The sequence below is a fragment of the Pristis pectinata genome, chromosome 34 (assembly GCF_009764475.1).
Source record: "Pristis pectinata isolate sPriPec2 chromosome 34, sPriPec2.1.pri, whole genome shotgun sequence".
In the NCBI taxonomy this organism is placed as follows: Eukaryota; Metazoa; Chordata; class Chondrichthyes; order Rhinopristiformes; family Pristidae; genus Pristis; species Pristis pectinata.
Window position 1 is genome coordinate 14,197,441 of NC_067438.1, and position 21,368 is coordinate 14,218,808.

Below are 21,368 nucleotides of genomic sequence, written 5' to 3' on the forward strand. Positions count from 1 at the left end.
TTTTACAGAGAGTGTGGTCGGTGCCGGGAACGCTCTGCCAGTGCTTCTAGTGGAAACTGATCCGATAGTGGCCTTAAATAGACTTTCAGATGGGCACATGGATACGCAGGGAATGGAGCGATATTGATCATGTGTAGATAAAGATATCGTTGGCTCTATTCTAGTATCTGTCATACACGGAGTTCCACTTATTTGGATTCTTCCTTCTTGCTCTGCGCTGTAATGTTTCTTGTCTTGATATAGAATTGGATTTATATATCCCCTGAATCAAAACAGGATGTTGTGAGCAGTTGGTAAAATTAGAACAAGAGCCAGCTTGAACATCTATCAGCCCTCGACCACCCCGCCGTGCCGCCTGTTGTCTATTCCATTCGCTATGGCATGAGGATTGGAGATGAGTTGAGGCTGGTCACAGTCCAAAGACCTCGCTTGCTATTCAGTGACGAATATTCATAGTTTTAATCTGATTGGATGGTGAGCTCTCACACTGATCTTTTGTTGGTGACGTTCGGCTTAGGTGCTGAGTTGACCCCAGTGACTGGAAAAGGCAGCATCCGGTATGTTTCCGTTAATGCTTCTGAGTTTCTACGGCGTACAAGCGGTGCTCGACGGTAAGTACCCGCTGCTTGTTGCATCTCTTAGTCGGTGAAACACAACTGCTTCATCTCGTACTCTAGCTGTCATATTTACTCACAATCAAAGAGGCGGCCATTTGTCCCACGGCGTCCATGCCGGCTCTCGGAACAATCCAATTCTTATACTTACTTCCCTGAGAATTTTTCCGTCTCTGATGTTCTGAACACCTCGTGATTCTCCCACCATCCACCAACAATCGTGGGAATTTGCTGCGGCCAATTAACCTAGCAACCAGAGAGTCTTTGCGTCAATATTCTGTTTTTGAGTGTGCCTTGTGATATTTTGCAACGGAATTGTGCACAGAGTTTTCATAACATGTATAGATGAAATGGGAAAACGATTCATACATGCAGGAATAGCAATGCTACCGTCGCATTTAATAAAATAAAACAGAAAATGCTGGAAATAGTGGATCTGGCCGCATCTCGAGGAATAGAAACAACTGGTCTTTCAGGAAGAATAAAATAAATGTCTATTTAGCTCCTGGATGGGTGGGGAGGAGCATGTCCACTTTACCCCTTTCCTTCCACGACGTTTAACAATATCCCGTCCAGTTTAGTGGGTTAGTGGTCTCTTTGTGGTTGACTGCATTACCAGAATATAACTTAACCCGTTGCCCTTTGCACTAAACCATTTCTTAAAATTTGCAAGGATTGGGCATACTTACACTATTGCCCTTGTACCAAGAGGGAACCTACACATCATTGTCACAATGGTATGTCACCCCAAGGTATACTTACAGCAAATATTACAATGATTGTTAACTGGTATAGTAAGTGCACCCTCCCATTATTCATAAACCACTCCTGGCGTATGCTGTGATTTTTTTTCTTCAAAACATAATATTTCAAAGGATATAAGATCAAGATCACGGGAACACTCATGTTTTGATAATGATGAAGGTTAAAGCAGGAAATGCTGAAAATGCGCAGAAAGCAAGGGGATGCCTGAGGACAGAATATCTAAATTGATATTTCAGATTTTTGTCCTTTTATTAGACATCTTAAATGTTACACTGAATCTATCTCTACAGATGCTGATGGAAAATTTCCAACGACTGTGTTTGCTTCATATCAAAGTTTATAGCACCCATAGAATTTTGACATTTCTGTTCGAATGAAGACTGAAAGGATGTTTGGTAGTTCTTATAATGAAAACATACTCTGAAATGTAGTATGTTTGATGATTAATTTGAGAGCCTTACCCAGAAATCTATTGCTTGGGGGAGACCGACTGTGTTCTTGGCTAACTCTGAACTCATCAGTGTATAGAAGGACGGATTTGTCAATGTTAAGCCATGTCTACTGATGTACTTAAATTTCTGAGAAGAGAGATAAAACGCCGGATAAAGATCATCAAATCCTCTTTAAAAGTCAGTTAACAGCTGTTTCAGTCAGATCACCTCTCACTCTTCTAAAGACCAACATGGTCATTCTTTCTTCATGTATGAATTTTTCATTCCAAGATTCAACCTCCTGAATTCTCTTTACAATGCCTGCAATGTAAGTAGATTAAAGAGATGGATTATTTGATTACTTCTGATGCAGTCTTATCGATGCCCGTTAAAGTTGCATAGAGCTTCCCTATTTTCTGCACCACCTCCTTTGCGCTAAACACCAACATTTGCTGGACTTCCTAATGATTTGCAGGAGCTGGTGTGAAAATTTTTTTGTGTTTCCTGAACTAAGACCCGCAGATCAATTTTAACCAAAATATTTAATATTCTTCCGCCATTTAAATGATAAATTGGTAAATTGGTAAACTGGTTCATTTTTGTCACATGCACCAAGGTACCGTGGAAAAAATGTTTAGCCCGCCATCCATACAGGTCATTTCATTACAACAGTGCATTGAAAACAATACATAATGCAGAATAACGTGTTACAGTTACAGAGAAAGTGCAGTGCAAGCAGACAATGAGATGAAAGTCAATAACGAGGTAGATTGCAAGGTCAAGGTTCATCATATCGCACTGTGGACTGTTCAATATTATTACGACAGCGGGATAGAAGCTGTCTTTGAGCATGGTAGTGCATGCTTTCAGATTTTGGTATCCGCTGCCCGATGGGAGGGAGAGAAGAGAGTATGTCCGGGGTGAGTGGGGGCTTTGATTATATTGGCTGCTTTACCGAGACAGCGAGAAGTGCAGGTGGAATCCATGAAGTGCAGTTTGGTTTCCGTAATTTACTGTGCTGTTTTCACAACTCTCTGCAGTCTCTTGAGGACCCGGGCAGCGTAGTTGCCATACAAAGCTGTGATGCACCTGAATTGGTGAGGGTCAAAGGGGGCATGCCAATTGTTTTAGCCTCCTGAGGAAGTAGAAGCGCCAGTGTTCTGGTGACGTCTACGTCATTTGCCTTTTCATTTTTCATAACAAGCTGAACAACGTCATGTTTTCTCATATTCTGCACCATCTGCCAACTTCGTGCCCTCTCTCTAAGCCTATCAATAATCGATGTCTTCCCCACAAGGTGCGAACCCAGTTATCTTTTTTATATCATGAGCACATTTTACGTCATAGTGTTGGGTCTCCTTCCAAGATCAATGTAGATTATAAATTGATATCCTGATTCTCGTGGTAAACTAACAGAATCTGACATCCAATCCAAAAACGACAACTAACGTTTTATGTTAGTTTGCCAATTCCTATCTATGCCAATATATTATCCCCAAATCCATGCCCTCTTAACTATTAGAGTCAGAATTTATTTGGCATGATATTCAATGCTCCAACACTACCTTTCTGCACTCCCCATCCATTACATTCACCTGTCTTTTTTAACCAGTTGTTTTTCTACATCAAACAAAGCAACTCTTGAAAATTGTCAAGCACAGATTTCCTTCCATAAAACCATACTGATTTTGACTAATTGTCTTGAGATTTTTCTGAATGTCTTGCCATTTCATCCTTATGAATTCCGGTTTAATTTTCTAAATGTGTGATATTTAGCTAACTTCCCTATAGTTACTTTCTTTCTGTATCCGTTCTTTCTTGAATTATACATACAGTATGTGAAATTTTCATGTCCTCTACGACCTCTTCAGAATCCAGAGAATTTTGGTAGTCGCAATCAATTCATCTGTTATATATGATGCCATTTAATTTGAGACGCGAAGGTGAATCCCATCAGATCCTGATGTCACATTGATCTTTACCTCCATTAGTTTGCTAAATCAAGGTGGAAAGGTGGCGCAGTTAATAGAGCTGCTGCATCAAAACTTTAGCCACCCAGGTCATGTCCTGCCCTTCAGTGCTGTCTCAGTGGAGTTTGAACATTTTCCTTGTGATTGCAAGATTTCTTCTGTATATTCCAGTTTCATCCCACATCCCGAAAGACACGCAAATTAACATTGCAGTCTGAATGTGATCAGGTTATAGAGAGTGCAGAAGAGATACATTCTATCCAATCGCTCCAAATAACTAAATGATTGGAGAACTTGTGTTATCGGGAGCATTGGTTAGACTAGTCTTGTTTTCCCTGGAGGGAAGGAGGCTGAGGGGTGATCTCATAAAAGGACATTAGATTAAAAGAGGTACAGACAGGTCGGGGAATAAGAATCTTTTTCTCGTGGTAGTGATGCAAAATATCCGTGGGCATAGATTTAAGGTAAGTTGTAGGTGTTTTAAAAGAGATTTGAAGCGTAAGTTGTTTGCACGCAGAGTGGTTGGTTTCTCTAATTTGCTGCCAGAGGAGCTGGTGGAGTCAGATACAACTGCTACGTACAAGAGTCACAGGCATTTAGACCAACACTTCAAAAGGCATAGGAAAATGTTTTCCCAATTTGATCAAATGGGGTTAGTATCGATGGGCATAAACCTTATCCTGGAGATGGAGTGCTGTAGAGCCTACTTCTGTGCTGAATGGACGATAATTGGCCACTTCAAATTAAACTGGAACTTAGGTGACCGGTAACATCTGGGAGAAGTTGAGGAAAAGCTGGGGCAAATAAAATCGGGTTGCGTCTAAGTTTAGTCTAGGTATGTTATTGATGTTCAGTGTGGATACAATGGGCAAAAAAGGTCTTTTACCATGCTCTACTCTCCGTAACTCTGATGCCTTTTCCTCTCTTCATAGAAATTGTTTTATGTTTCTCCCTCCATATTAACCACTGTTCATCTATTATTATTAGCATGTTTCTTCCTGTCTTCTCCCATAAACACCGACCAAAGAATCATGTCATGTTTCTATTTTCTATTATGAATTATTCTGTCTCATCTTGTAATAGATCGATGTTTACTTTAGCTATCTCTTTTTTTAACACGCCTTTTATATATCAATTAAATGTTCATGTTTGTTGCTGGTAGATTCTATTTCATCTTCCTCTTCATAAGTTTATTAGTCACCCTTTTCCAGTTTCTAAAAGTTTCTCAATCGTCCGGCATACACTAGACTTTGCACATTGTATGCCTTTTCTTTCAACTTGATGTCATTCAGATCCTTTCTTACTCTCTGGCATTTCTGTTTGCTGACATACATGAAGAACTTGAAACCATACTTAATAGATCGTCATTTATTGAGAATCTTTAATGGATGCCGTCTGTTTCACTGAAAGGAAGACAGCACACAGAGGGGGAAACGTTCCCTTGGTGTTAAAGTTACAATGGTATTTTGAAAGTCTGTTTTGGATGTACCGTCAAGGTATTTATGTGACCTTGACAGCCTACTTTATATTTGGTGCTCAGAATGGGGGTTCGACTAACAAGCTGAAGGTTAAGACAAGCAGATATGATGTGACGTTACTCATGGAACCCAGAGAGGTACAGCACGAAAATATTACCTTCGGCCCACATGTTAACAATTAAGCACCCATTTACAATAAACCTCCCAATAAATCATTTTATTTTCCCCATGTTCCCATCAACACCCACTCCCCAGATTTTACCACTCACGTACGAACTAGGGGCAGCTTATGGAGGTAAAGTAACCAGCCAACCCGTATGTCTTTACGATGTGGATGGACTATCTTATATTATGAATATTGTAATGTCTAGGTATTTCCAGAAGTTGCTTAGTAAACTTGACGTTCCTATTTGTTGACCAGCATATAAATGATTGTATTATTTTGTTATGTCTAGAGCCTCACACACTGGTATATTACTACACCCTGAACCATGGGAATGATGACTTACCAGAATATATTGTCGTGGGTGTCCTGGATGGCTGTGTGATACATTATTATGACAAAAAAATGGAAAAGGCAGTTCCAAGACAGGAATGGATGGCGAATTCATTTGACAAGACTTACTGGACAAGTATTGCCGTCACCCTATCACCTTTCCATGTAATCATCAAGGGGCAGCTCGATGGATGGCTGCGAGAGGTTAACGAAACAGCAAGTTAGTTTATTCATTTGAATAATGTTGGAACGTGTCGGGGTCCGTGCAAATGAAAATGATGCCGGGAATTTGAAATACTCACCATCAAGAGATAGCGTCATCAGTAGCTTAATGAAATTAACCAGTTGATTAATTATTTACTTCAAATCTGCTTTTTTATTATGGGATACTTAGTTTTGATTTAAACAAACTTCATTTACTGAAGCAACCTTTAACTCAGGAATGAAACTGAGATAGGTGCACATCTAGAAGCCGATAAAATAAGCAAAATATTATGCCATGGGCACAATGTCTATAAAACTTCCACGTATAGCTGTAATATTACTTCATTTAATGGCAATAAGACATTTATGGATCATTATCCGATTTATTGAATGAATATTGAATTATATTGCCAGGATAAAGTTTATATTAAACATTCCCAATACATAGTTTTTTCAAACTTTCTTTATACATGCTGAAGATATAACCTACATCGTAATTATGTTTTACAACAAGTGGATCTGTATCCTCACTCGCCCAATGACAGTAGTTCAATCCTGTCAGTGTCGATTTTGCACTTTCTTCCTCTGACATGTTGGTGCTAAGTTTTCCTAACACATCCCAAAGATGTGATGGTTCGTAGGTTAAATTGACTCTGTAATTTACCTGCAGTGTACGTGGGTAGTGTAATTCATGGGAATGGGGAGAATACGTTAAAGGGAATATTAGTGGGAAGTGGGCTAATTATGTGAACCATCACTGATTTAAAGTCTTGAATGATCTCTTCCTCTATCAAATGGAAATATCGATAATTCTTTATCCTTGAGGATTTTGTTTTTTTTTTCCCTTTTGGGCAACAATGTAGAATTGAATTAATTGCCGGATCATTTTTTTAAAAATTTCTTTGCATTGTTTGACTTCATGCACATGAAAATCAGGTGGTTTATGCTACGAAGAGCTAATCTCATGTAAATTAGGAATCAGTCTGTATGAAGAGCAGATACGTAGAACAGAAATATGGCTGTTGCAAAGATTCAGTAGGTGATGCCGCCGCATCATATTCCAATGACCTGTGTACAATTTCGAACTCCAGTGCTGTCTGCGTGGAGTTTCCACGTTCCGCCTGTGAAAGGGTGAGTTTCATCCCACATCGCAATGATACGAAGGTTGGTTAGTTTATTCGCCACTGTCCAGTATCCATAGAGCCATAGAGCCATAGAACAATACAGCACAATACAGGCCCTTCGGCCCACAATGTTGTTCCGACCTTTAAACCTCGCTTAAGACTATCTAACCTCTTCTTCCCACATATCCTCCTATTCTAAATTCCTCCATATGCTTATCTAACAATCTCTTGAACTTGGCCAGTGTACATGCCTCCACCACTACCCCAAGCAGCGCATTCCATGTATCAACCACTCTTTTGGTGAAAAAACTCCCTATGATATCTCCCTTGAACATCCCACCCATTACTTTAAAGCCATGCCTTCTTACATTGACCATTGGTGCATTGATAAAGAGGCGCTGGCTGTCTCCTCAATATATTCCTCAATATTTTGTACACCTCTATCATGTCTCCCCTCATCCACCTTCTCTCCAAACCAGGCAGCATCCTGGTAAATCTCCTCTGCACCATTTCCAAAGCTTCCACATCCTTCCTATAATGAGGCGACCAGAACTGGACAGAGTACTCTAAGTGTGGTCTAACCAGTGTTTTGTGGAGCTGCATCATTACCTCGCGGCTCTTAAACTCGATCTCCCGACTTATGGAAGCTAAGTCTTACTACCCTTATATAAGCTTTCTTACTACCCTATCCACCTGTGAGGCAACTTTCAGTAATCTGTGGATATGAACCCCTAGATCCCTCTGCTCCTCCAGACAACCCAGAACCCTGCCATTAACCTTGTACTCCTCCTTGGAGTTCGTCCTTCCAAAGTGTACCACCTCGCACTTCCCCGGATTGAACTCCATCTGCCACTTCTCAGCCCAGCTCTGTATCCTATCAATATCCCTCTTCAATCTCCTACAGTCCTCCACATTATCCACAACACCTCCAACCTTTGTGTCGTCTGCAAACTTGCTTATGCACCCTTCTGCCCCCTCATCCAAGTCATTAATAAATATCACGAAAAGTAGAAGTCCCAGAACCGACCCTTGTGGGACTCTACTAGTCACAGCCCTCCAATCTGAATGTACCCTTCTCCATCACAACCCTCTGCTTTCTACAGTCAAGCCAAACTTTGAATCCACTCACCCAAGTTTCCCTGGATCCTATGCCTTCTGACATTCTGAAGAAGCCTACCATGTGGAACTTTGTCAAATGCCTTATTAAAACGCATGAAGACCACATCTACTGCACTACTGTAATCAATCTTCCTGTTCACCTCCTCAAAGAACACTATCAAGCTTGTGTGACATGATCTGCCCTTCAGAAATCCATGCTGGCTGTCCCGAATCATTCCATGATTCTCTAAATGATCATAGATCCTATCTCTAAGAATCCTTTCCAACAGCTTGCTCACCACAGACGTAAGGCTTGCTGGTATGTAATTCCCTGGACTATCCCTACTACATTTTTGAATAAGGGGACAACATTTGCCATCCTTCAACCCTCTGGTACCATTCCCGTGGACAACGAGGACTCAAAGATCCTAGCTAACGGTTCAGCAATCTCCTCCCTCGCCTCACGGAACAGCCTGGGGAATATCCCGTCAGGCCCCGGGGATTTATCTGTCCTAATATTTTCTAACAACTCCAACACATCCTATCTCTTGATATCTACATGCTCTAGAACATTAACCTGATCAGCGCTGTCCTCTGCGTCATCAAGGCCCCTGAAGAGTAGTATTCATTGAGAACCTCACCCACCTCCACAACTTCCAGGTACATCCTCCCATCTTTATCTCTAATTGGTCCTACATTTACTCTCGTCACCCTTCTGCTCCACGTACGTGAAAAAAAAAGCCTTGGTATTTTCCTTAACCCTACTCGCCAAAGCCTTTTCATGTCCCCTTCTTAAGTTCCTTCCTTGCTGACCTATATTCCTCTTGAGCCATTTCTGATCCCTGCTGCCTACACCTTATGTATGCTGCCTTCTTCCTCCGAACTTGTGTTCCACTTCTCTTGTCACCCATGATTCCTTCACCATGTCATTCTTTCTCTGCCTCACCGGTACAAAGTTATCCCTAACTTCCTGCAAGATATCCCTGAACAACGACCACATCTCCATAGTGCATTTCCCTTGGAAGTGTCATCCCAGTTTACACTCCCAAGTACCAGACTTAGAGCCTCATAATTTGCCCTTCACCAATTAAATATCTTCTGTTCTTCTTTGCTCCTTTCCTTGTCGATGACAATGCTAAAAGTTAGGAAGCGGTGGTCACTGTCCGCTAAGTGCTCACCCACCGAGTGAGCTGTCACCTGTCCCGGTTCATCACCTAATACTAGATATAATATGGCATTCCCTCCAGTCAGCATGTCAACATACTGTGACAGCAATCTGTCCCGTACACTCTTTCCCTTAATGCAAAGAGTAGATGGGCATGTGAAAGAGAAAATAGGTTCAGCGAAATAAGAGGCGTCGTGGGATTGCTCTGTGAACAAGTATCGTCTCGAAAGGCTTCTTTCGGTGTCGCAAGGAAATACAAGGACAAGAACTCAGCTTTTTCTTAATGGGATATCATTCAGAGGGAATACTTTTGAATTGTCCACCTCATTTTGTGACTGTTACAAATGAAACAGTTTAATATTTCGTGACAATGTTAAATTATGTTGCATCAATAACCCAATACATTCTGCAAAGTATTCGCTTTGAGTGATATTAAAGTGAAACGGCAATCGATCTAATATCTTCACAGCAGAAATAAAGCTGAAGTTTGAAGCAGTTGACTATGACTCACAGTACTGGCAAAACCCTGTTTGAATTCCTTGGTCTCTTTGCTTATATGTGGCTTTGAAGAGTACAAGATTAACTAATGCTAAAGAAAGGGCTCAGTATCCGAGAATCACTGTCCTCAATTACCTATCGCTGGCCCTGTACCACCCGGAATCAGGCACTGCGATGGAGCGAGTTCTCATTGGCAAGAGAAGGGTCTTAGCTTGGGTCATTGTTGGTTTAACCCGACGGCCTAGAACAGAAGCCAGCGGAGAGAGTTGATAATTGCCTTCTTTTATATGGTCAAAAAACGAGACACTTGAAAAGTAATATATAATACAATGTATCCAAAACGGATTGTAAGTAAAATGTCAAATAAATCAGATTTACAAATGAATGAAAAAAAATGAACGAAATAATTTTTAAGTCCCCTGGCGAAGAACCAGCCTTTATATAAATGGTTTCTGTGGCAGGACTGACTTGGATTGGAATGATGCATTTTGCAGCTTCATGCTGTGATATACAGTCAGGTTGGATATCTCCATTCTACTCCCTGAATCCAACAATGACGGTGACGACGATCACTTTTTAACCCCTATTTACAGCAGTTCTGTTCACGCTCGAGACTTTAAAGAGACGTGCTGAAATAAGCAGTTAAAACAACATCTGTGCAATGAGAAACTGAGATAACGTTTTGGAAGCTCTTTGACTTGAAATGTTAACTCTGTCCCATCCTAGAAATTGCCTGAATTTCTGACAGCTTGTCGCATTTTCTGCTTTTATTTCAGATTTCCACCATCTGTATTTTTAAATTATTGAAGGAAATTGCATTGACAGAGGTATAGGAGTGAAGTTGACCATTTCAGATTGGCCTTGGTACTAATTATTCGCAAGCTGCCACGCCGCTTTGTGACAATGCTCATTTAAGATGTCTAAGTCAGTTGCCAGTCTTCATATAAAAGGATTGTCTGAGTGGGGTTTGAACCGTCGCCGTGTGGGGTCGACACAGGTGCTCATAAATTGCCCAGTTATAATAATTAATCAAAGATTGTGTGATTTGTTACTTTCAGATTATCACTATGTTCAAGGGCAGTTTGGTTGTGAGGTGAAGGATGCTCGAGCCAATGCATTGATACTGAAGCTGGCTTTTGATGGAGAATACATACTTAGTTTTGATAATGAGAAACTAGATTGGATTGCACATTGTCCAGAAGCTCAGTTCCTCAAGGAAAGATGGGATGATAACGAAAAAATGAACCAAAGATTCAAGAATCTGTTAGAAATGAATTGTGTGGATCTATGGAAGAGATATCATTCAATTGGAAATGCATACCTAACCAGAAAAAGTAAGTTTAGCGGTCAGAACATAGTGCATTGTATTGTGTTTGTAGCTTTTGACAACTTGGTCTTCCCTGCAGTACCTCTATCAGAACTGGCTAGTTCTGCAGTAAGTTATCGCAGCCTGGCCTGCTGATGTCCTGGAGTGCTGCATTGAACAACACGGCCTCCTTCATTTGTCTCTGTTTCTCTCTGTCCTCATTTCTGTCTTCTCCTTCTGTTACTTTCCTCATTAATTCATTGATTGAATTACCTCAAAACTTAAACCAGCAGTAACCCTGGTTTCACTCTATCTTACTTATATTTCCCCATCTTCTATGCAACTTAAAACTGACATGTTTTTCTTTCCCAGTTCTGACGAAAGGCCTCTGACCTCAACTGTTAAAACGATTTCTTTTCCGACCGATACTGCCTGACCTACTGAATGTTTCAAGTGTTTTCTTGTTTTTCTATCAGGTATAAAGATCGAACCTTTCTCACTGGAGCTGTGAGAGTGTTGCGCTACCAGCCATGATGCAGCAACTCTCCTTAATCCACCAGTCTCAATTCTCCTTTTAAAGTTGGACATGCTGGAATCATTTGCTTTTCAATTTATTTGCTTTTTTAAAATGGAACATGGGTCTGGTTCTATGATGTATAATTTTGTGCAAATTTTACTGAAGCTGAAAATATCCAACTTTCAATTATGTAGTAACCCCTGAGGTCATTGTTGCTGCCCGTCCTGGTGAGCATTGGTTTCTCCACTGCTACGTGTTTGGATTTTATCCAACGGCCATCAACGTGAGCTGGTTCCGGAATGGGCAACATGTTTCCGAGACGAAATCTACTGGGATATTACCCAATGAAGATGGAACATATCAACTCCGTTCTATCCTTGAGTTTGATCCGTTTGATGGGAAAGAGTATTCTTGTCGTATTGATCACAGCAGCCTTCCGGGTGGTAAGACGGTTATCTGGGGTAAGTGCATTAAATAGTAGATGTATATTCATATTCAAATGGATGAAACAATTGAATATTGCCCTTAGTTCATCAACTTTGTTCTCAATGGACTGGAGGTTAGCAAGTAGTGTGCTGGGGAGGGGTGTCTTGTATCCACGTTGTTTCAGCCTCGCCTGCAGCCCATCCCTCTTGCCACGTTAAAAGAAGCAGCTCACTCCTCTCCAGGACACTTAAACCTCCGTGCAAGCAACAACTTACCTCACAGGACAGCAGAATCCACTCCATGTCTTCCATTCCTACCTCCCAGTCCTGGTGAATCCACTCCAGGTCTTCCAAGTCGGTTCACTGGCAGTCCCTCACCTTCCAGTTCAGGTGAATACGCTCCAGGTCTTCAAAGTCTAGCAAAGAGAAGAGACATACCATCCAGTCCAGGGGAATCCACTCCAGGTCTTACAGGTCTGATCCTAAACAATAACTTACCTGCTAGCTCCACTTCAAGACCGAAGAGTCGTCGCCGCGTATCACGGAAGCGCGGCAGGAGGGCTGGGCTGCAGGCGAGGATGAAACAACTTGGATACAAGACCCTCTTCCCCAGCACACTACGAGCTAACGTCCAATCCATTCAGAACAAATCAGGACTTACCTACCAAAGAGAACTAAGGGACTGTTGTGTACTATGTCTCACTGAAACTGGGCTTACACCTGCCTCACCTGACTGTGTTATTCAACCTGAGGGCTTCTCAAGTCATCGAATCGACCGTGCAGCCTCCTCAGGTGAAGCTAATAGCGGAGCGGTCTGCTTCTTAATCAATAACTTGTGGTGCTCGGACGTGAAGATCTTGGCGAGCTCCTTCTCACCCAGCCTGGAATATCTAACGGGGATGTGTCGGCCATTCTATCTGCCAAGGAAGTTCACTACAGCTATCCTGATGGCAGTCTAAATCTCACTACAGACGGTCATGAAGCCTGCACTCAATGAGCTATACTCCGTGGTCAACAATTTTGAGACAGGATACGCTGAGGCCCTCTTCATTATCGCAGGTGACTTCAATCAGGCCAACCTCAAGAGTGTGTTACCAAAATACCATCAGCACATCTCCTGCTCCAGCAGGGGCGCCAACACCCTTGACCACTGCTATACAACCATCAAAGATGCCTTCCGAGCCACCCCTCGTCCTCACTTTGGGAAATCAGACCACCAGGCTATGCTCCTTCTCCCTGCATACAAACAAAAACTGAAACGGAAGGATCCGGTAGGGAGAGTCGTGCGGTGCTTGTCTGAGGAAGCAGATGAGCTCCTACATGACTGCTTTGAGACAGTGGACGTCCATGTTAAAAGATTCAGCTGCCAGCCTTGATGAGTATGCCACCACCATCACAGACTTTATCAACGTGTGTTGAGGATTGTGTGCCAAAGAGGACAATACGGGTGTTCCCAAACAGGAAACCATGGATGAAGTGGGAGATCCACTTCCTACTGAAGTCGAGGACTGCTGAACACAAATCTGGTGATCCAGAACTTTTACAAGAAACCCAGATATGAACTTCGGAAAGCTATGAGGGATGCCAAGAGGCAATACCAACTCAGAATAGAGTCCCAGACCAGCCTCCAGCTATGGCAGGGCTTATATGTCAGAACAGGCTACAAGACGATGTCGGACGGCATTGTTAACAACAGCGCATCTCTTCCTGATGAACTTAAAGCATTCTATGCGCGTTTTGAGCAGAAGGGAAGTGGATTGTCACCACCCACCCTGGCAGCCTCAAATGCAAATGAACCTGTGATCACCGTTGAGGACGTGAGGTCAGTCTTCCGGAGAATGAACACGAAGAAAGCTTCTGGCCCAGACGATGTCCTGGGCCGTGTGCTCAGATCTTGTGCTGATCAACTGGCAGAAGTATTTGCGGACCTATTTAACCTCTCCCTGCTTCATTCTCAGGTTACCACCTGTTTTAAGAAGACCACTATCACAGCGGTACCGAAGAAAATCAAGGTAACATGCCTCAATGACGACCGACCAGTGGCTCTGAAATCCACCATCATGAAATGCTTGGAAAGGTTCGTCGTGGCACGCATCAACTCCAGCCGACTAGACAATCTTGACCCACTTCAATTCGCCTATCGCCGAAACAGGTCCGCAACGGAAGCCATCTCCCTGGCCTTGCATTCAGCTCTGGAGCATCTGGACAGAAAAGACGCCTACGTTAGACTATTGTATATTGACAACAGCTCTGCCTTCAATACAATTATTTCAAGCAAACTTGTCACCAAACTCCGAGACCTGGCACTCAACACCACCCTCTTGGATCCTTGACTTTCTAACCAACAGACCGCAACGTGAGGATATGTAGCAATACCTCCGGCACGATTATTCTCAACACCAGTCTCCCACAAAGCTAAGTCCTCAGCCCTCTGCTCTACTCCCCATACACTCATGACTGTGTGGCCAAATTCTGCTCTAATTCCATCTACAAGATTGCAAATGTTAGAACCGTTAGAACCGTATCTCAAACGGCGATGAGTTGGAGTACAGCAGGAGATAGGGAGCTTAGTGGAATGGTGTCATGACAACAACCTTTCCCTCAATGCCAACAAAACGAAAGAGCTTGTCATTGACTTCAAGAAAGGGGACACTGTACATGCACCTGTATTCATCAACGGTGCTGAGGTAGAGAGGTTTGAGCGCTTCAAGTTCCTAGGAGTGAACATCACCAACAGCCTGTCCCAGCCTGTCCTGGTCAAATCACGTAGAAGCCATGACCAAGAAAGCTCACCAGCGCCTCTTCCTCCTCATGAGGCTAAAGAAAATCGGGTGTCACCTTCGATTCCCCCTCAACTTTTATCGATGCACAATAGAAAGCATCCTATCTGGATGTATCACGGCTTGGTATGGAAACTGCTCTGCCAGGACCGCAAGAAACTGCGGAGAGTTATGGATACAGCCCAGCGCATCACGGACACCAGCCTCCCCTCCTTGGACTCTGTATTTACCTCTCGCTGTCTTGTTGAAGCAGCCAGCAAAATCAAACACCCCACCCACCCGGGTCATCCTCTCTTCTCTCCTCTTCCATTGGGTAGAAGATACAGGAGCGTGAAGGTACATAACTCCAGAGTGAAGGGCAGCTTCTACCCCAATGTGATAAGATTATTGAACGGTTCCCTTATACTGGAAGATGGACTCTGACATCATGATCTACCTTATTGTGTCTTTGCACCTTATGGCTCTGCACTTTCCCTGTAGCTGTGCCACTTTACTCTGTACTGTATTTGTTTTTACCCGTACCACATCAATGCACTCTCTACTAATACAATGTAACTGCACTGTGTAATGAATTGATCGGTACGATAGGTATGCAAGACAAGTTTTTCACTGTACCTCGGTACAAGTGACAATAATAAACCAATACCAATACCAAAAATAAATAAACGAATTTATCATTTTTGGTATTTCTACTTAATAGTCCAAACTACAACTCATATTCTAAGTTCCCTGAACTTTCTTCGTACTATGCAGTCTTCCATGTTGCTGATGTCAAACAGAAACATGAAAGAGAGAGAGAGAGAGAGACATTATTAGCTGCAGATGTTGATGAGCATCGAATCAAACTCTGGTAAAGTAACAGTTCTGAAGCAATTAAATACGCAACAAAAGGGCAAAACAGGGATAGAAGAAAAGGAAAGTTGTGAAGAACATGACTAATTGCAAATTAAAGCAGAAGTCTGTTGAATAGGAAATTGGCATCACTATCTGTCGGGAAGTAATGGGAGGCCATGAAAGTTGAAATGCTTTGGTTGCACTCTATGTAAATTTTTTAAGGAAGAAAAATAAGGAAATTAATGCCGGAGTGAACCAGATGACCAACACGACAGCAGTAAAACAGAGAAGAAGAAAATGAGCATTAACACTTGTTGAGTTGAAAACTCAACAGATACCAGGGTGACTGATGCCATTAAACGGAGAAGTAGCAATAAATAAGAGAGGCAAAGAATGAACATCTTGAAAGACCAGTTGGAAACATAAACATGAATTCAGAAATGTTCCGTAAGTTGAAAGAGTAGCGCTGAGACTGATCAAAAACAAAAAAGTAAATTTACTCATGGACGTAGAGGGTATGCTGACGTACCAAGTGAATATGTTCCTACAGTCTAAGTTAAGAAAGAAAATGGACTGTCATGTATGGAAAGTCAGCGTAAATTGGGATCTTACATAAGATAGATATTGTTAACGAGTCTGTACGAAAAATTCTAGCTACAATAAAATGAATAAATCTCCTTGTCTCGACTGGAGGCATCCGTTATTACTTAGGCAAGCAGGGAGGAAATTGCAGAGACCCTGGCCATACTCTTCCAAGCAGCTACAGATTGAGAAATGGTGCCCGAGGATAGGAAAATTGTAAATGTACTTCAATTGTTCCGAAAGGCAGGAAAGCTTATTTATGACAGACGAGTCAGGTTATCCTTCAGGATGGAGGACGTTCTCATATTTACTTACAACGGACGAAGGTCTGTTCAGCCCATGTGGGTCTATGGTGGTTTCGGAGCAGTTCCTCAGTTCCATTCTCCGGTGATCCTTTCTCTCGTAAGTGCTCCTTAACACCTGCACCCTCGCACTCGAATCCAACATTGATCTCATACTACATACCTGCACGACGGCCGGTTTGCAGTGACCAATTTGCCTTCCGCAAGTATTTTCCACATTTCTGGGCTTCACACCTTTGGAGACTTCGAATCAGTCATGAAAGCTGTGGAGATAATACAGAATATAATTGCCAAATAGATTACAGGAATGAAGGACTTGAGTCATTTCCCAGAGAATATCTGTTTCTTCTCCTCGAAACAGAAAATATGGTGACTGATTCTGCTGTAAGAATTCTGTGATTCTTGGAAACAATGCGTTAACACTATGTTATTTCCTAATTTCCTGTTAGAAACACACGCGCCCCTCGGCCCCATTTCATCCCCTTTGACCAAAGATTAGCTGGGCAACTCTCCTGTATTTTATATACGTATAGAGGTTTTCACTTCCTTTTTAACATTTAGTGCTAGTTTATCCCCGTCATCTACTTACTTGATCTTGAAATATTTTCTCGTCAATATTTGCTGGTTTCTGAACTTTTCAGCGTCTGCGAGCTAACGCAAATCTATATAATGCAATATAATATAATAAGTTCAAAATAGGCTATTTTGGAAAGAATAATGCTGCCTACTTATTTTATTTAGCCTCTTCTTGGAATGACTTTTTTTCTCAAACGCAAATGTTTATTTTCAGAACTTGAAATATTTTATCAAAATATAATATCTAAGACAGTCTCTTGAAATTTTCAATAATTTTCCCAATCCACATTAGCCGACTCTGCTTTCAAACCTTTGTAAAATTCCTTTACTTTAATATGGGGGTTCAAACTTAGATTTCTGTCAAAAGTTAATGCAAAATTCTATCAGTTGCTGACCATTGTTCCCCAGATCATCGTTGAACATGAAATCATTCACCAGGTCTTTTTACAAAATTTAATAGTTGGCTCCCTGATTTGTCTTCATATGCATTGTTCGAAAAGACCTGTCGCGAATAGTCTATGGGGGAGTTTGAGTAGCCTTTGGTACTGTATGCATCGCTTTTGATGGGAATGCTGGATATAAATGCAACATATCATTCTACATACGCTGACCACCACCTTATGTACAACTGTATTATTTTTCAGAAGGAAATCAGATGAAACAGAGGTACATAGCGTTGATTGCCGTGTTTGTTCTGATATCGTTGGTCATCATCTTCACAGTAATTATTTGGTGGAGAAAGAAAGGTGAGGAAAAATGAATTAATTACGATGTATTCCTATAACTAAAAGTATTTCACTTGATGAAAATGATCGACGTCAAGCAGAATAACGATCATATGAAGAGACTACATAACTGAAATGCCCTGACAACTCACTATTGTCAACCAGCCCTTGTAAAGTTTTTACATGTATCTAACAATCAGATATTTGAAAACTGTTCGAACGGATTTGCTAAGTTAAAACAATAAAAAAAATAAACCACTAATATAATAATTTCACTTGCAACACATCCTTGAAAATATTTTACAATGTCAGTAAAAGCAGTGAAGCATGGTCCTTACGCTCCCACTGTTCACTTTCCTTTGGGCGCAAATGATAGAGTTTAACAGTTAGAACTTTCTGGTTTCGAAGTTGTTTTATGAAACTAAAACTAAGTGTGAGCATTGATGAAGATGCCAAGAGGTTTCTTATGGACACGCTCAGTGAGTGGGAAACAACATTACAGGTGGGGAACACTATGGGAATAGGACAGCACAGAGCAAGAGATCTGGGTTCAATCTTGAACTCTGTTGTTGTTGGTGTAAATTTTGCGCGTTTTCTTGTAATTACATGTGTTTCTTCTGGGTGATTTTGTTTCCTCCTGCATCGCAAAGACGTGGGGCTTCGTGAAGTCATTGGGTGCTGTAAATTATCAACATCTCCAAGGATCTATCCTGGTCCCAGCGCATAGCTGAAACTACAAAGAAGGCGGGCCAGCGTCTCTACATTCTTGGAAGTTTAAGGTGATTCTGCATGTTATCGACGGATCTGACAAACATTCACAGATGTACAGTGGAAAGCCTTCTGTTTGGTTGCATTACGGCCTGGTATGAAAACTCCAATGAACAGTGGTGTACTTAGCTTGTTCCATCACAGGTGCAGCTCTCCGCACTATCGCGGACATTTGCAAGAAGGAATTGCTCAAGAAGGCGACATCAATCATCAGCATCCCCGCTATCCCGACCATATCCGCTTTCGATGATGCGATCAGACAGTAGATGCAGGAGCGTGAAGACCCACTCCTCAAAGTTCAAAGGCAGCTTCTTCCCCACTGTCATTAGGATCTTAAACAAACTGTAAAAAAAAACTTAACACGACCTCGGACTGTATTGGGAAATTGTTAAGGAGTATTTTTGCGTAGAGTGCTCTCGGGGCAGCCTGCAAATGTCTCTAGGCTTCCGGCGCCAACAAAGCCTGCCCATAACTTCAAAATCTGTACGTCTTTAGAATGTGGAAGGAAACCGACGCACCCAGAGGAAACCCACAAATACACGGGAAGAACGTACAAACCCCTTACAGTCTGTGGCCGGACTTGAACCCAGGTTATTGGCGCCGTAATAGCATTGTGCTAACCACTATACTGACTGAGGAATGTTTTGACGATAATGCGCCAAAGCATAGTGAAATTCAAATCAATATCTTGTTAATCTGTGGACGACAGTCGTTCCTATTAGTCGATTCACTTTGTGAATAAAAATATAAAGAGACTCAAGAATATTTGTTTGCCTCCTTGTGTCTGCTCCTCTATTCCAGCATGACTGATCTTTTGAACCTGCGCCATACTGACCATAAATCCTTTCATGTAGTGAAACCTATTGATTCAAATGTTGAATATACTCAGCCTCCACGATACTCGTCTATAGTATATTCTAAAGATTTATTGCTCTCTTGGTTAAGACGTTTGTTTGTGTCATAGTGCCTTATATAGAGACTGTGGCACCTGGTTATAGACAAACTGGAAGGGACAATTTCATCCTTGTGTCTAATCTGTCAAAGCCAATTGGAATTTGAAATATTTCTGTGAGACTATCTCCCTTTTCTGTCAAATGCCGAGAGTATAAAGCGAACATTGGCAGGTCATTTCACTGTATTCAACAGCAAATATGTAACACGCTGTAATTTCCATTGCACTACTGCCTGAAAATAATATTATCCCCATCGAGTTTTGTAGCAGTTATCCAAATTCCGCAGAATAGCTCCATAAAAATAATTTGTTATTATTTAGGATCAATTATATTGGGAAGGAAGCATATTTCATAAGGTCATTTCTTACACACGTGATGATTGTTGAGAACAAGTGTTCTTCCTGAGCACAAGGAATTACAGATCAAGGGCCGACAGGTGACATATCGAGTGGATGCTCAAAAGCCAAAACTTACCAACACCTTTAAATGGGAACATTACTAGAATTCATTTGAAATTTCTCACGGCTCTGCGAAGTATTTTGTAATTCCAGAGTACAGGTACGTCTCCTTCGTATCCACCATCTATTTAACTGAATGGAGTCTGGACAACATGAAGAGGTGTTGATGCAACTAAAGCTTTTGAAAATGCATTACACCCCATTAACTATATAGAAATAGAAACAAGCCGTTTTTTTTTACTGTACTACAGCTCAGAGATGAGGTGTGAACTTCTTAAATTCTACAACTTAAACGAATACAAGATGCTAAGGAAATACCTGTCCACTTAGTTGCAGAATTATAGACCCAGATTTCGTTGATTCATTGCATGCAGTAGGAAAAGAGACAGAGGTAATCTTCGCATTTTGTGTTACTTACTGAAATTAATTCAGCCCTGGTTAACACCAATCTGTACAAAAAACAGGACGCCGGAAGAATTCAGCTGGTCGAGCAACATCCGTAGAGGCAAAATGTTTTTTTTGTTTGTTTCATTTTTTAGCATCTTCGGTCATTCTTGTGCTTATAAGTACAGACATGATTTTAACATTTCGCCGTCAGTCAGGGACTCGTACAAAGAATGATACAATAGAGTGCTTCGTTATTCGATCATGTCAAAAGGTCGTGAATTTTTTGCACATTATACATTAACAATGGATAGAAATCATCGACCACAAGAATATTAAATTGCCCGATCTGTCGGGAAGTACAACAATTGATTTCATTTTCTTAGGCATTTCTGGTCATAGATGCATCGCCCAAGGACTCCCCTAATCTGTTTTTATCTGTAATTGTGCTTTAGGATTAGACCATTGAGCATTAGATTTTTGAAAACAAAGAAGGAAGGCATTAAATCTAAGTGAACCAAATGGAATGTACTTCACGTTATTAGTGACTTGATTTCACTTTGAAAATGCAAGATATATCGCCAATTTATACGTGGGGGTCAAACATAACTCGCTTTGATGTTTTAGACAATGCTCTGCCTTCGTTTCTTTGCAACAACATCAATCACAGTTATCTTGCAGCAATGGTAGTTTATTTTATTTTGGGAAAACAGATCAATGGACATTCAAACACAAACAACGTTCAATGTAAGTAACAGCGTAGAAACAGTACTCTCTGTCTACCCTCTGTATGGAAAAATTTAGTGTGCATTTGAACCACTTCTCATCGTCCTTCATCAACTCTATCAGAATAACCGGCTGATCCCATATATCTCATATGATTGTTCAGTCTTCCAGAGAAATTGTTTGTTTTCA

General features: G+C 41.4%; 1 protein-coding gene across 1 annotated transcript; it reads left to right on the forward strand.

Annotated features, from left to right (window-relative positions):
* Positions 1-546: 546 nt before the first annotated feature.
* LOC127585886 (class I histocompatibility antigen, F10 alpha chain-like) lies at positions 547-19,337 on the forward strand. Its single transcript, XM_052043601.1, has 6 exons — positions 547-611; positions 5,714-5,974; positions 10,902-11,177; positions 11,861-12,127; positions 17,810-17,911; positions 18,541-19,337. The coding sequence occupies exons 1-6, from the start codon at positions 560-562 to the stop codon at positions 18,615-18,617; spliced, it is 1,035 nt and encodes a 344-aa protein (XP_051899561.1). The 5' UTR covers positions 547-559; the 3' UTR covers positions 18,618-19,337.
* Positions 19,338-21,368: the final 2,031 nt, after the last annotated feature.